General features: G+C 38.1%; 1 protein-coding gene across 1 annotated transcript in view; it reads left to right on the forward strand.

Annotated features, from left to right (window-relative positions):
- Positions 1–15507, forward strand: part of Rufy3 (RUN and FYVE domain containing 3) — a 71440-nt gene that overhangs the window by 34257 nt on the left and 21676 nt on the right. The window contains exons 4-10 of the mRNA XM_013020179.1: positions 3604–3727; positions 4617–4678; positions 7278–7343; positions 9101–9170; positions 11474–11566; positions 12119–12202; positions 14798–14965. Of these exons, the coding sequence (XP_012875633.1) occupies positions 3604–3727; positions 4617–4678; positions 7278–7343; positions 9101–9170; positions 11474–11566; positions 12119–12202; positions 14798–14965 (667 nt within the window). The remainder of the gene's footprint in view (positions 1–3603; positions 3728–4616; positions 4679–7277; positions 7344–9100; positions 9171–11473; positions 11567–12118; positions 12203–14797; positions 14966–15507) is intronic.

A 15507-nucleotide genomic window follows, 5' to 3' on the forward strand; every position in this document is an offset into this window, starting at 1 on the left:
TGAAGAGCTGAGGGACAGTGCCCAGGCCCAGAGTTCAGGCCCCAGGACTGGACCCAAAAAAAAAAAAAAAGAATCTCACAGACTTTCCTGCCAGGGCTGGCTTCAAACAGAGATCCGTAGATCACAGCATCCTGAGTAGCTGGGATTACAGGTATGAGCCACCAGCATCCAACTTTTAATTGAACTTTGCACTGAGTGGGATACAGGATTTTAGTTTCAGTCTTGTACATGGAATGTCCAGTTTTCCCATCACCCTTTGTTGAAAAAACTCTTTTTTCTAAAATGTTTGTGGTGCCCTTGTTGAGATAAAGCAGCTGTATTTGTGGATTTTTTTTCTGTATATGTGGACTTATTTTTGGTTCTTCTATTCTAGTCCATTGTTCTATATGTCTGTTTTTTGTGTCGCTACTGTGCTGTTTTTGCTACTGTGATTGTGTAGTATAATTTTGTCAGGTATTATATCTCCAATATAGCTCTTTTTGCTTAAGATTGTTTCAGCTTTTGTTTTATGCTTTTATATGTATTTTATGGAGGATTTTTTTGTTGTTGGAAAGGACATTGGAATCTTTATGGGAATTGAATCTGTAGATTGATTTTAGTTGTGCACAATGTTTTGCCAATCTATAAACATAGAAGATCTTTCCTTCATCTCATGGCTTCTTCAATTCCAGAAGAAAAGTTTTTTATGGCAGTTTTAGATTCATAGCACTATTGAGCACAAAGTACAAAGATTTCTTAACACAATCACTACATATACCTACATATACTTAGCCTCCTTTATTATCAACTTCCCACATCAGAATGAAACATTTGTTGTAATTGATGAACCTGTATTGAGACATCATAGTTCACTTTAGCTTTCACTTTTGGGATTATACATCCTGTATATAGGTTTTGAAAAAATGTATAACAGTATGCATCAGTGTCATTATGGTATCATAAATAATCCTTGTACTGCTCTAAAATTCCTCTAGGGTCTCCTTGCCTTACGTAACTCCTGGCCACACTGTTCCTTCTACTATGTCTGTGATTTTGTCTTTTTCAGAATGGCACATAGTTCTAATTATATAACGTATGACCTCCTCAACTGCATTTAAAGTTCCACCACATCTTTTCTTGGTTTTCTTCATTTTTTAGTGTTGGATAATATTCCTAGAACTGTATGTAGCACAGATTATTTATTCACTATTGAATGGTATCTTAGTTGATTCCATGTTTTGGGGAATTATGAACAAATATGCTATAATAAAAATCAGCTGTGGCCCTAGCACGCAGGGGGCTGAGATTGGAGAATTATGGTTCAAAGCCAGCCCAGGCAGGAAAGCCCATGAGATTCTTATTTCCCATTAACCTCCCCCACACACACACACACCCATAAGTAGAGATGTGTAGAGTGCTAACCTTGAGCAAGCCCCAGGAATGGTATCAAAAAGAAAAAAAATGCAACTTTTGAGTGGACATTAAGTTTTTAGTACTTATGGATAAGTACCAATAAGCATGATTGTTAGATCATACTTAATTGGGTTTCACTGAAATTTTGGCATGTGTATTGGCCACCATAAGCAGCATTTATCCAGCAGCTAATCATCTGTGGGTCATCAAAAATTTTTATCTGTTGAGAATTTTCAAGTATATTACTTCTTGGCTTTTTATTTCTTTTTGTTGTTGTTGTTGCTGTTTGCTTATTTCAAACCAGTAATAGTAATTTATTATCATTATGAAACATTATGTACTATATACAATTATGTGTGCTATATTTTTGCATAACTGGTGGCACAGTGGGTTTGTTTATACCAGCCTCACAGTACACCTGCAAGTAAAGTATTAAACTATGACTGACAGCTACTGGCTTTTTTATTTCTAGTTTCAGGCTATCATCACATGCCCTATGGGATTCTGTGGGATTGGTTGTAGTAAAAGACCAAAACAACTGATCCCAGAAGAATCTCAGGGCTGAAGAAAATGAATTTTTGGCTAAACAAATATATAATGCATCCATATAGGGGCAAGGGATGTAGCCCTTTGATGTGCTTGCTTAGTAGATATATGGACATGGGTTCCATCTTCAGCACAACATACATACAAACATACATATGTATGTATTGTATGTACATAAATGGAAACAAAGCTGGGCATGGTGACACACCTCTGTAATCCCATCACTCGGGGACTGAGCCAGGAAGATACTGTATTGTAGGCCAACCTGCGCAGTCCAGGGAGAAGCTGTCTCCAAAAAAAGTATAGTTATTTAATAAAAGTTTATTTATTGAAATAGACACTAATAAAAACTTATTGAAATAGATACTGATGAACCAAAGACAAATCTCAAGTTAAACAAAATGGTACAGTCTCTTTAGTATCCCTCAAGGAAACATGTATGTCCCTCTAAATAGTCTGAAAGGTCATGTACTTTTTCTATACTAAGTTCTTAACAAATCAACAGCAGATAAAATTGTATGGTTTCTTATGTGTATCTTTTGCTTGCTTCAATGTTTTGTTTTTTTCTGCAGTGAAAACCGATTTTACTTAATAATGAAAGAAAATGATCCCTTAGAAAAATTTTAATTTGGGCTAGGAAGGTGGCTCAGTGGTAGAGTGCTTGCTTCACATGCATGAGGCCCTGGGTTTGATTCCTCAGCACAAATAAGCAGAAAAGGCTGAAGTGGCGCTGTGGCTCAAGTGGTAGAGCACTAGCCTTGAGCTAAAGAGCTGAGGGACAGGACCCAGGCCAGAGTTCAGGCCCCACAAAAAGAAAAGTTTTAAATCATTTTCAAACTATTGTGCCTGTTGCTTATTAGACAACTTTTAATAATTAGTCGAAAATAAGTATGGGTATGGCCCAATGGTAGAATGTTTGCCTAGTATTCATAAGGACCTGAGTTCAATATCTAACACTACCCCCCCAAAATATATATATATATATATTTAAATATAATATGTGTAGATGTAATTCAACAGTTTATTTGTTTTAAGATGTTTATTCATTTCATTAAACAAATTCTTTGCTAAAATAGAATATAAAGACATTTTAACAAACAAGCCAAACAAAATTTTACATACCTAAAAGATAACAAATTTATCCCACAGTACATGTAAAGGTCACAAAGTCTGATTGCTTACTTCAACCACACTGTCATTCTGAGTACACCTTTTTTTTTTTTTTTTTTTGTCTGTCCTGGGGCTTGAAATCTGTCCCTGGGTGCTGTCCCTGAGCTCTTCAGCTCAAGGCAAGCACTCTACCACTTGAGCTACAGCGCCACTTCCTGTTTTCTGGTGTTTTATTGGAGATAAGAGTCTCACAGACTTCCCTGCCCGGGCTGGCTTTGAACTGTAATCCTCAAATGTCAGCTACTCAGCTTCCAGAGTAGCTAGGATTACAGGCGTAAGCCACCAGCATCCAGTTTGAGTATATCTTTTTAAGCCAGAGCATCTCATGATCTAGTATGTTCTTGTGCCTGTTACCTAATGTTTTTTTCTTTTTTAATTCCATTGTCATGGATGACCATGTGAAACCATGAGGTGGCATTTTTCTCACCTTACTTCATGATTGTATCACTAGATTTTGAAGTTGTATTGAAGAGTTTTCTGTGAATTTCATTACAGTGAATTCTATGAGCCCAATGCTCTCATGATGGAGGAGGAAGGAGCCATAATTGCTGGTTTGTTGGTGGGTTTGAATGTCATCGACGCCAATTTCTGTATGAAAGGAGAAGATCTGGACTCTCAGGTATAGGAAACATATTCATTTAGCCACTCTGAGGATTTGATTTGATTAGGTTTTGTTAGCCAAGTTAGAGGAGATTCTGTGAGTCATAAATCCATTTACTTTCATTTCAATATGGATATAAAAAAATTAGATTTTGTTTTGCTGAATTTTCAAATGCTCAACTTGGCTGTCACCTCTGTGATGAAAAAGTTAGCAGTTAGTTGTGAAAGCTCAGAAGCCAACTCTTAGTTTTGAATTCTTTATTTTCTACCTAGATACTGTCATTACTCAGTGTTTGTATGTGTGTGCTTTTAGATTACTTGATTTAACATATAGATTTTTTTAAAGCATTTAGGATTATTATGGGTAATTAAGGAGTAGTAAATGTAATTCACTTAAAACTGAAACTTATATATGTAGTAATTGTTCAATATATAAAGAGCCTGCTTTCATTATGACTATTTCTTGTCCCTTGTATATGAAATACCATGATGATTTTGTTACATAGTTTAGTATGATTTGGGTTTTTTTTTAAGTACATCACAAAACGATAGTCTTGGGAAAATAAACATATATACATCAAAAGACTAGACACAAATGCTAGCAGAGGACATCTTGGGATGGTTGAGACTATGCATAAAGTTACTCCTAAAGGTAAATATAAATTCAGTAGCAGAATGCCTGAAGTAAGTAAAAGAAACCTTAAAGCTTATTTATCTTAAGCCATGATCTGGTCTCCTAGCCCTATTAACTTAATCTTGATTCTTATTAACTTGTCAAATTTTGACTATTCACAGTAAAACATTAAATTTTTATCATAAATTCTTGGTAATTGTATTTCCATATTATTATTATAAGTGCTTTGGGAAAAGTCTATAGTCTTATATTAAATTCTGAAAATTCTCTGTAGGTTGGAGTTATAGATTTTTCCATGTATCTCAAGGATGGGAACAGCAGTAAAGGTAGTGAAGGGTATGTAAAAACACATTTTTTTTTCTCTGATACTATTTCCTTTCCTTTTAGTAGTGTTTAAAGTTTATGTCAATATTGATTTAACAGACTTGCCAAAAGAAGTCTTTATGTGGGCTGGGAAGGTGGCTCAGTGGTAGAGCTCTTGCCTTGCATGCATGAGGCCCTGGGTTCCATTCCTCAGCACCACATAAGCAAAAAGAAAAAAGCCAGAAGTGGCGCTGTGGCTCAAGTGGTAGAGAGCTAGCCTTGAGCTGAAGAGCTGAGGGACAGCACCCAGGCCCAGAGTTCAGGCCCCACAACCGGACCCAAAAAAAAAAAAAGAAGTCTTTATGTTGTCATTGATAAAACCTTGCCAAAAATTCTTCTTACTACTAAATGCTAAATGATTTTTAGTTGAATGATTTCCTAGTTACCTGGTTCAGGGCAAAAGTTTTTAAGGAAATTCAGTTCTCAAACTGGGCATGTTCTCATAATACTACACAACATTCAAGAGACTGAAGCAGGAAGATCAAAATTCCAGGGCCAGCTTGGACTAGAAGAAAAGAACACAACTCCTCATCTCTTAGTTTTTCAAAACATAGATAGGCTGAGTCAGGTGAGATATACTGCCATACTAGCACTTGTGAGGCTGAGATAGAAGGTTCTCAAATTTGAGGCCATCTTGTCATGACCAAACCCTGCCTTCAAAAAAAAAAAAGAAAAGATCTTCATTATGGTGCTTGGTGATTATGGATCAGAAATTCATCTTATAATCTTTACATATTTAACAATTGAAAGCATTATTACTCTTAATAGGGTCCTTCCTTCCTTCCTTCCCTCCTTCCTTCCTTCCTTCTTTTTTTTGAGACTCTGGGTCTTTCTATATGTCCCAAGCTGACCTAAAAGTGATGGGCCTCCTGTCTCAGCCTCCTGAGTGCTGAGAATAACAGATGTGTCCAGTGAGTCTGATGTTCTTAACCCTAAACATTGACCTGATTGTATCACTTGTTCTTCTGGAAGTTGTATAGGCATGTAGAATTAATTTAGACTTGCAGCTAAAGAATTAGTTTAGCTTGTATATATTATAGATTAGTTGGTCCTACAAGCAAACCTCTTTTTTTCACACATCATTTTCTCATATATTTGATCTTTTTGAATGCTTTTAATACCATTCACTTTCAATGTAAATAGCCTTTGTGAATATCTGTTACACCACTGTGAATTTAATTTGATTCCTATGACAAATGTAAATTGTTGCTATAAATACAGCTGCAAAATGTGTTCATATGACAAGAAAATTTTAATCTTTAAGTGTGTGTAAATAGAAAACATTTACCTATATCCTAAGTTATTATTAAGGTCCATAAGCTGTAACAGAACTTTGTTTTTTGGTTTCTTGAGACAGAATAGCTTAGCAAGGCTGGCCTAAAAACCTTGACCTCCTACATCAGCCTCTCAAGTACTAGGATTGCATATATGTACTGTGGTTGGCCTTAAAATGGCTTTATTAATGTAGATTTTCTTTTCTTTTCTTTTTTTTTGGGGGGGGTGTCAGTCATGGGACTTGAACTCTGGGCCTGAACGCTGTCCCACAGTTCTTCAGCTCAAGTTTAATGTTCTATCACTTGAGCCACTGCAGCACTTCTGGTTTTCTGAGTGGTTTATTGGAGATAAGAGTCTCATGGACTTTTCCTGCCCGAGCTGGCTTTGAACCACTATCCTCAAATCTCAGCCTCCTGAGTAGCTAGGATTACAGGCATAAGACACCAGCGCCTGGCTACTTTTCTTTCTATTAGTGTGTGTATGTGCGTGTGTGCGTGTGTGTGCGTGCGCGTGTGCGTGTGCGTGTGTATGTGTGTGTGTGTTAGGGTTTTAAACTCCCAGGGCCTCATTCTGGCTTGCTCTCATTCTGGCTTGCTAAACAAATTGTCTACCACATAAAAACCAGCCCTCTTTTGCTTTAGCTTTGTTTTGGGGTTTGTTATTTAGACTCTTTGCCCAGGACAGCCTTGTCCTATTATTCTACTAATGCTTCCTGCCAAGTTGGGATTGCTATAGTAAACCAAAATACTCAGCTTGTTTTGCTGAGATGGAGTCTCTTTAACTTTTTGCTTGGGTTGGCCTTGAACTGTGATTCACCTAATGTCTCCCTCTCAAGTAACTTGGTTTCAAGCACAAGCCACTGCATTTGGCTATTTTACTTCATTTCATTCTATTAGGGGTGGGACAGTCTTGGAATTTAAACTGAGGCCCTGGATACTGTCCCTGAGTTTTTTTTGCTCAAGGATAGTGCTCTACCCCTTGAGCCACATCTCCACTTCTGAGTTTTTGGTGGTTAATTGGAGACAAGAGTGTCATAGACTTTCCTGCCTGGGCTGGCTTCAAACCACAATACTGATATCTCATTACAGACCATTAGTACCTGGTTTCTATTCTATTTTTAAGATTTTGAGTCTCTTGTTGATTTGTCCAAGTAGTGATACATCAAATCTATTTTCTGGCGCAGTATATTTATATTAATATCCCAGTTTTCTTGTCATGTTTTATAAAAAGTTGGCACAAAAGAAATCTTAATATATCTTCTGTCATTTATTACATTTCTGTTTTCTTTCTCCTCTAGGGATGGTCAGATTACTGCAATTCTGGACCAGAAGAACTATGTAGAAGAACTCAACAGACATTTGAAGTAAAGAACGAATAAGTATTCTTTTACTAGAGATTCATTGTAGAAGAGAGGAAATGTAAAACAATGATCAACAAAGAAAAATTCAGCTAATGTTTGGCAAATATGTGTAAAAATCCTGCTTGCCAATCATAGAATTAAACACTGGATGAATAAGACTTCCCTATTTTGGTGACCTTTAGTGAAAGGCAGTACAAGATTATTATGAAATTATAGTTCTTATAGTTAAATAAATACATTCAATCAAGAATTTAAAAACAAATGACCTACAGAAGTTATACCCCTACACTGCAGGACTGGTCTTGGGTAACTCACTCATTCATCAGTGTAGTTATTCTAGATTCGTCATATCACTTGCTACCTTACATTTCTCTCTTAACACATTGAATTGATAGCATTAATTCACCCCCTCTTCATCATCATTTCTATTTTATCAAGTGCTGAGTATTTTTAGTATACTCTAAAACATGAAGTTTCCTCTGTATTAAAGAGAGCAATTCAAATGCTAATGATAGCTAGGTATGTAGCTCAAGTGGCAAAGCACCTTCCTAGCAAGCATGAAGCTCTGACTTCAATCTCCAGTACTGAAGCCCTTTATGTCCTTGTTATTCTAAAGACTATTCAGAAGAATTATTAATATATCCATTAATGGTTATCTTGTTTATAGGTTGTAGAATTTTCATGTTCCATTATAAATGTCATTTTTAATAAGACTTATAATGTGATTACATGAGTATTAATACAAATTTTGATTAATCTAAGTTCTAGCTAACAAACACAAGAACAGTTTGAGTTAGTTATCTCTGGGAACCACGAACTAATAATGATAATGAAAGCTTAGCCAAGCAAAGACACACCCACAATTGACAATGAAACATAAATCTGACACTACTATTTACTTTTTGCATGTTTTTGTACTAGGGATACCTAACACATTAGGTGTTGAAATGAGCAAATGAAACATACAATAATTTTATTTTTATTATTTATTTATTTTTTTTTGTTCCGGTTGTGGGGCCTGAACTCTGGGCCTGGGAGCTGTCCCTCAGCTCTTCAGCTCAAGACTAGTGCTCTACCACTTGAGCCACAACGCCACTTCCGGCTTTTTTCTTTTTGCTTATGTGGTGCTGAGGAATCGAACCCAGGGCCTCAGGCATGCAAGGCAAGCACTCTACCACTGAGCCACCTTCCCAGCCCCAAGTAAAATAATTTTAAAGAGTTATTGGTACACTTAAATAGTCTATGTAGCCTCTTATTGTCATATATAGGTAAACCTTAAAATTTACAGTGTAGTATATTAGCTTTTATTCTATTGAACAAATAATTTTTTCTTTTTTTTTTTTGGTCACTTGTGGGGCTTGATCTCTGAGCCTGGGCACTGTCCCTGAGCTCTTCAGCTCTACCACTTGAGCCACAGTGCCACTAACAGTTTCCTGGTGGTTAATTGGAGATAAGAGTCTCACGGACTTTCCTGCCCAGGCTGGCTTTGAACCTTGATCCTCAGATCTCAGTCTCCTGAGTAGCTAGGATTATAGGGGTGAGCCACCAGTGCCCGGCTGTGAATATAATTTCTAGTACTGAAGACTTACTCATTAAGTTAAGGCCAGCACATCCCTTTGTACACTACCTTAGTGCCTACAAGTTTACCCAGAATTATAGACATTAGAAAATGAATGGTAAGCACGATATATGTATTTAAAAAGGAAAATATGGTATTTTCTTTAAAAGAGATCATATTGGGGATTTTCTTCTCTTTGTAGTGCTACTGTAAACAACCTTCAGACAAAAGTAGACACATTAGAAAAAGCAAACACTAAACTGACTGAAGAGGTAAGTATATGGGAAATTCTTACTATAAAATTGAAGAATGTGCAATAGTAGAACCTGTGAAACACTGGAAATGATTTGATTGTTCAGATAATGTGTACTTCAGTATATAATTTCTTGTCCTAATAGACCAGTTGGCTTATCCTAGATTCTCATTTTCTTAGTTGGACTACACAGGCATATTAACCTGCCTAATCGAGTACCTTTTATGTGAAAATTTTGTCTGGGCAAGTCAGCAGTAAGTATTTAGCAGATAGTATGACACTCATTGTTTATTCCTTCAACAAACATTTTAAGCATCATTTATGTACTATGTGTTCTAGACTGGCAAGCTCTGGGCCCTCTGTTATTTTTTCCTTGCAAAAGGTAAGCAGTGTTGGTCAGAAGACTGCTGACGTCTGCTTACATGCCATGTGACTTACATGTGCTCCTGACTAAGTCCAGTCACCTGACCTATAAGATGCGGCATTTCCTCACTGGCACATGAGGGTGCTGATACTTCCCCATTCAGTCTCACAATTATTCTGAACGTCTGATATGAATGTAAATGTGAAAACCTTTACAAAAGTCCCTGAAACAAGAAGAGAAAAAAAAATAACCTCAAGACTTCATGCTGTCTCGCTTGGCTTCTTCTGTCAAAGCTGGCACCATACCTCTACTTCCAGCCTCATGGAGTTTTTTGGGTTTTTGTTTTTGTTGTTCTTGTTGTTGTTGCCTGTGGGGCTTGAACTCTAGGCCTGGGCACTGTCCCTGAACTCTTCAGCTCAAGGCCTGGGCTCTACCACTTGAGCCACAGTGCCACTTCCGGTGGCACTGAGGAATTGAACCCAAGGCCTCATGCATGTGAGGCAAGCACTCTACTGCTGAGCCACCTTCCTAGCCCCCTTCATGTTTTATCTGATTAGTAAAAGCAATTTTTCCTCAAAGAAGGTTAAGTTAGCTGGGCACTGGTGGCTCACCCTAGTCCTACCTCCTCAAGAGATCTTGAGATCTGAGGATCCCAAGTCAAAGCCAGCCAGGGCAGGAAGGTAAGTGAGACTCTAATCTCCAGTTAACCACGAGAAAACTGGAAGTGAGCTGTGGCTCAAAGTGATAGAGTACTAACCTTGAGCAAAAGAGCTGAGGAATAGCTTCCAGGCCCTGAGTTCAATCCCTTAGACCAAAAAAAAAAAAAAGGTTATGCTGTCAGCAGATTAGATTGTTTAGAATCTTAAGTAAAATTATCCAGGTTTCAGAGACTATACTTTCTCTGTTTCTAATTATAATTGTCTCATAAGGTACAGTCAGATTTTTTTTTTAAGGGAAAGGGAGGGGGGTCAGTCCTGGGGCTTGAACTCAGGGCCTGAGTGCTGTTCCTGAGCTTCTTTTGCTCAAGACTAGCTCTTTATCACTTGAGCCACAGCTTCACTTGCAACTTTTTTGGTAGTTAATTGGAGATAAGAATCTTACAGACTTTACTGCCTGGGCTGGCTTTGACTCACCATCCTCAGATCTTAGCCCCCTGAGTAGCTAGGATTACAGGTATGAGCCACTGGTGCCCAGTTGAAGAATCATATTCAGAATGTCTTATGGAGGATTCACAATGGTATGAAGTAGCTTCTTTATTAAATATTTTAGAAATAGTTATTCTTACTCAACAATAATCTGTTAACATCTAGCCATAGAAAAGAAATTTCAGGGGGCTGGGAAGGTGGCTCAGTGGTAGAGCGCTTGCCTTGCATGCCTGAGGCCCTGGGTTCGATTCCTCAGCACCACATAAGCAAAAAGAAAAAAGCCGGAAAGTGGCGCTGTGGCTCAAGTGGTAGGTAGAGAGCTAGCCTTGAGCTGAAGAGCTGAGGGACAGTGCCCAGGCCCAGAGTTCAGGCCCCACGAATGGACCCAAAAAAAAAAGAAAGAAAAGAAATTTCATGGGGCTGGGAAGGTGGCTCAGTGGTAGAGCGCTTGCCTTGCATGCCTGAGGCCCTGGGTTCGATTCCTCAGCACCACATAAGAAAAAAGAAAAAAGCCGGAAGTGGCGCTGTGGCTCAAGTGGTAGAGAGCTAGCCTTGAGCTGAAGAGCTGAGGGACAGCACCCAGGCCCAGAGTTCAGGGCCCATGACTGGACTACCCCCCCCCCAAAAAAAAAGAAGAAAAGAAAAGAAATTTCACAATAAATCACTAATGGAGCCAGGCATGGTGACAGAAGGCTGAGGCAGAAGGAATGAGCATGAAAGTGATGGCTAACAAACCAAAAGCTATTTCCTACTCAGTTAATAAAAGAATACAGTATCATTTAAAATTGATATCAACAAAACTTTTATCAACAGCTTGCTGTTGCAAACAACAGAATCATTACCCTACAAGAAGAAATGGAACGTGTTAAAGAAGAAAGCTCATACATACTAGAATCCAATCGCAAGGTGAGTTTTCACTGGGTTCATAACATATTCACAGAGAGCATAGGAAGGAATCTCTAGAGGGGCCACAGACGTTTGCACACATCACTCACACTGTCTCTTCCTAGCCTCCATATGTAACTGGGGTTTGGGGAAGCTATGTTCCCTCACCTTCAACATGTTCCACTTCATTGCCACTTACATGTTTAGACCTCAGTAAAGACTAGTTTCTTGTTTTTATGTACTAATGATTTTTATTGCATCCAGCAGTAATACAGAGAATTATTTTCACATTATGCTACTGTTTTTTAGAAGTGGTACCACTCCACCCAGCCACTATGCTTTCCCATAGGATCTCTGCCTTCCAAATAGCCAGGATACAGGCTTGAGTGATAGACTGGACTTGAGTTTTGTTTTGTTTTTTATTGTCCTAATTCATTTTTAAGTCTGCTTAGTTATCACCATTTTTCTTTACTAAATAGCAATACTAGTATCTGCTACTAATTTTATATCAGTTATTTAAATACATCATTTATTTAAATTATTTAAATATGCACTACTTTACTTGTTTTCAAGGGTCCTAAACCAGACAGAACTACAGAAGGACAAGCACTAAGTGAAGCAAGAAAGCACTTAAAGGAGGAGACACAATTACGGCTGGTAAACTCTGCTTAAGTTCTAATAGCTCAGAAAAACATGGAAAAGTACTAGCCAACTCAGAGGTGGAAAGGTACTAGCCTGCTTAGAGATGTCACCTGACAGGCAGTGATTGGAAACATCATAGTATTTTACTGCATTTTTTATAAAGTTTATAAAAATGTTCCTGGCTCTTTTCAACCAGCATTCCCTGTAATGCTTTCTCAATCCATTTTCTGAATGTCCACAACAGCAGTAAGATTTTCTAGTCTTCTTTTTTTGGTTTTAAAACTATACAATCCCCACTACTGCCACAATCCTCATGTCTGCAGCAATTCTGATATGACCCTTGGTTGAACAAGTTTACATTCCCACCAACAATGAAGTAAGGTTCCTTTCTGTCCACATCCCCTCCAGCATCTGTTGTTGTTAGAGTTCTTGATTTTTGCCGTTCTAACTGGGGTGAGGTGATATCTCAATGTTGTTTTGATTTGCATTTCTTTTATGGCTAGGGATGTTGAACATTTCTTCTGATATGACCCTTGGGAGGAGGCAGCTGCTCCTCCCATACTAAGAATCATAAATATAGAATTATATGCTTATTTTTAGCTTTTACTTCTAAGTTTATTTTTTTTTCTAAATATATTTTTTTTATTGTAAAGAAACTGTACAGAGGGGTTACAGGGTTGCAAGGTAATGAGTATATTTCCTATCCAGCATTGTTACCCCCTCCTTTGTTTTTCCCCTACCATCCCTTCCCTCCCCACCTCCCAACTCCTCCCTCCCCCTCCCTCTAAATTTATTCTTGATCTTAGATGTAAATAAGAAAGTTTATCATCCAGTATTACTCTTATGTGTTTTTTTATAAATTAAAACATACATATAAATATATATATGTTTATAAGACAGTATGATTTATAAAAGGGTCACTCATAGTACCACTAAGAATAAGGAAAATCAAGATGAAAGCCCCCTCCATTATACATCAATATAAGTACACCAATTAAAAAATGAATGGGGAAAAGTTTGATAATCTGGGGTGTTTTAATTTTACTAAAAAGTTATTGCAGGGGCTGGGAAGGTGGCTCAGTGGTAAAGCGCTTTCCTTGGATGGTCAGGCCCTGGGTTCGATTCCCCAGCACCACATAAACAAAAAGAAAACAAAGCCGGAAGTGGCGCTGTGGTTCAAGTGGTAGAGCGCTAACCTTAGCTGAAAAGCTGAGGGACAGCGCCCAGGCCCAGAGTTCAGGCCCCATGACCGGACCCCCAAAAAAAAAGTTATTGCAGATTAACAATATATAACAGAAGTTCAGATTTCCTGAAAACACAAGTTGGTTATCTTAATATCTTTAAAAGAATTACTATTTACTATCTTGTGTTTGTAAATCAGATCCTAAAGTATGTTTTTAGAGGTTTCCTAGTTAAAAAAAATGTTAGGGCTGGGAAGGTGGCTCAGTGGTAGAACGCTTGGCTTACATGCCTGAGGCCCTGGGTTCGATTCCTCAGCACCACATAAGCAAAAAGAAAAAAGCCAGTGGCGCTGTGGCTCAAGTGGTAGAGCACTAGCCTTGAGCTGAATTGCTGAGGGACAGCGCCCAGGCTCAGAGTTCAGGCCACACAACCAGACCCCCCCCCCAAAAAAAAAAATGTTAGTATTGTGAGAAGTAGTATGGTAATTTTTTGCCATAATAATATGAAAAGGGTCTCAGCTAAATGGCACATAACACAAATTTAAATTTTTTTATATTTCTCTATCTCACTAAGATAAATATTAAGAAGGCAAGAAACTAAGAAACTAGTAGGCAGGTTCCAACATATACACTCAGTACAACATGAACACAGAAGAAACTCAGTCTTTTTTTTTTTTTTTGGTCGGCATGGGGCTTGAACTCTGGGTCTGGGTGCTATCCCTCAGCTCTTCAGCTCAAGGTGAGCGCTCTACCACTTGAGCCACAGCGCCACTTCCGGTTTTCTAGTGGTTTATTGGAGCTAAGAGTCTCAGAGACTTTCCTTGCCCAGGCTGGCTTTGAAACGTGATCCTCAGATCTCAGCCTCCTGAGTAGCTAGGATTACAGGCATGAGCCACTGGGGCCTGGCTGAAACTCAGTCTTTTGTGTCTTTTTTTATCTAAATAATGTTGTAGTATTAATGGTTGAACAAAAAGAGTTTCATCTTAAGTGGACCTAAAAGTTCAGTTAGCCATGTTGGCCAGGAGATGTTACCTTAGGAACCCAGAGTGACTTATGAATCCCTGGGCTCTTGAATGTATCAACACCAGTTTTTGTACAGTTTTCAGTTTTATTCAGTCCTGAATGTTTTAACAGTTTTTAGATATTCTGGTAATGAGACTTACTAGTTATCTTAATATCTGTTAAAGTGTGTAATTACATTCCTTGGCCTGGCAAGTTTTTCAGGTTTGTATGCATTTGGTTAAATGTTGAAATTCCTACCCTTTATATTATTCTTGTTGTCATTGTCTCTGGAAAGGGATGATGGTTTCTGACTTATATGCCAGAATATTCAGACCAGAGGGTTTTGGTCAGCCTTTCCTATGAAATGTTATGATTTGTACCTAGTTAAGGAAAGAGTGTAAGCAGTGTTATTTATCTTTGGGGACAGGATGTTGAAAAAGAACTGGAAATCCAGATCAGCATGAGACAGGAGATGGAACTTGCTATGAAGATGCTGGAGAAAGATGTCTGTGAGAAGCAAGATGCCCTGGTGTCTCTGAGGCAGCAACTTGATGATCTCAGGGCTCTCAAGCATGAATTGGCCTTTAAGCTACAGGTAGAGGAAATATAATGAATAGATACATGGTCATTCTGAAATCTTAGGGCTTCCCTCCAGCCCTTCTTGTTTTATAAATGTAAGAGTCACATGTTATTTTGAGGCCAGATGCCAATAAACTACCTTTTAAGAATCTATTAAGTCGGGTGCTAGTGACTCACATCCATAATCCTAGCTACTCAGGAGGCTGAGATCTGAGGATCAAGGTTCAAAGGCAGCCTGGGCAAAAATGTCCACGAGACTCTCATCTCCAGTTAAATACCAAAAAATTCCGTAGTAGAGCTGTGGCTGAAGTGGTAGAGTGTTAGCCTTGAGCAAAAAAGCTCAGGAACAGCATCCAGGCTCTGAGGTCAAGCCCCAGGACCTACGAAAAAAATCAAGACCATTTTTCATACAAAAGATATTTTATTCTGTGGCATTGTGTCTATTCTCTAGCCTAACAAATAGCTGGTGTTATTATAAGGACGTATATAACAATATTAGTTTTTTTTTTTTTTTTTTTTATTGTAAAGATACTATACAGAGGGTTACAGTTACATGAG

This window comes from Dipodomys ordii, unplaced genomic scaffold (assembly GCF_000151885.1).
Source record: "Dipodomys ordii isolate 6190 unplaced genomic scaffold, Dord_2.0 Scaffold49, whole genome shotgun sequence".
Lineage (NCBI taxonomy): Eukaryota > Metazoa > Chordata > Mammalia > Rodentia > Heteromyidae > Dipodomys > Dipodomys ordii.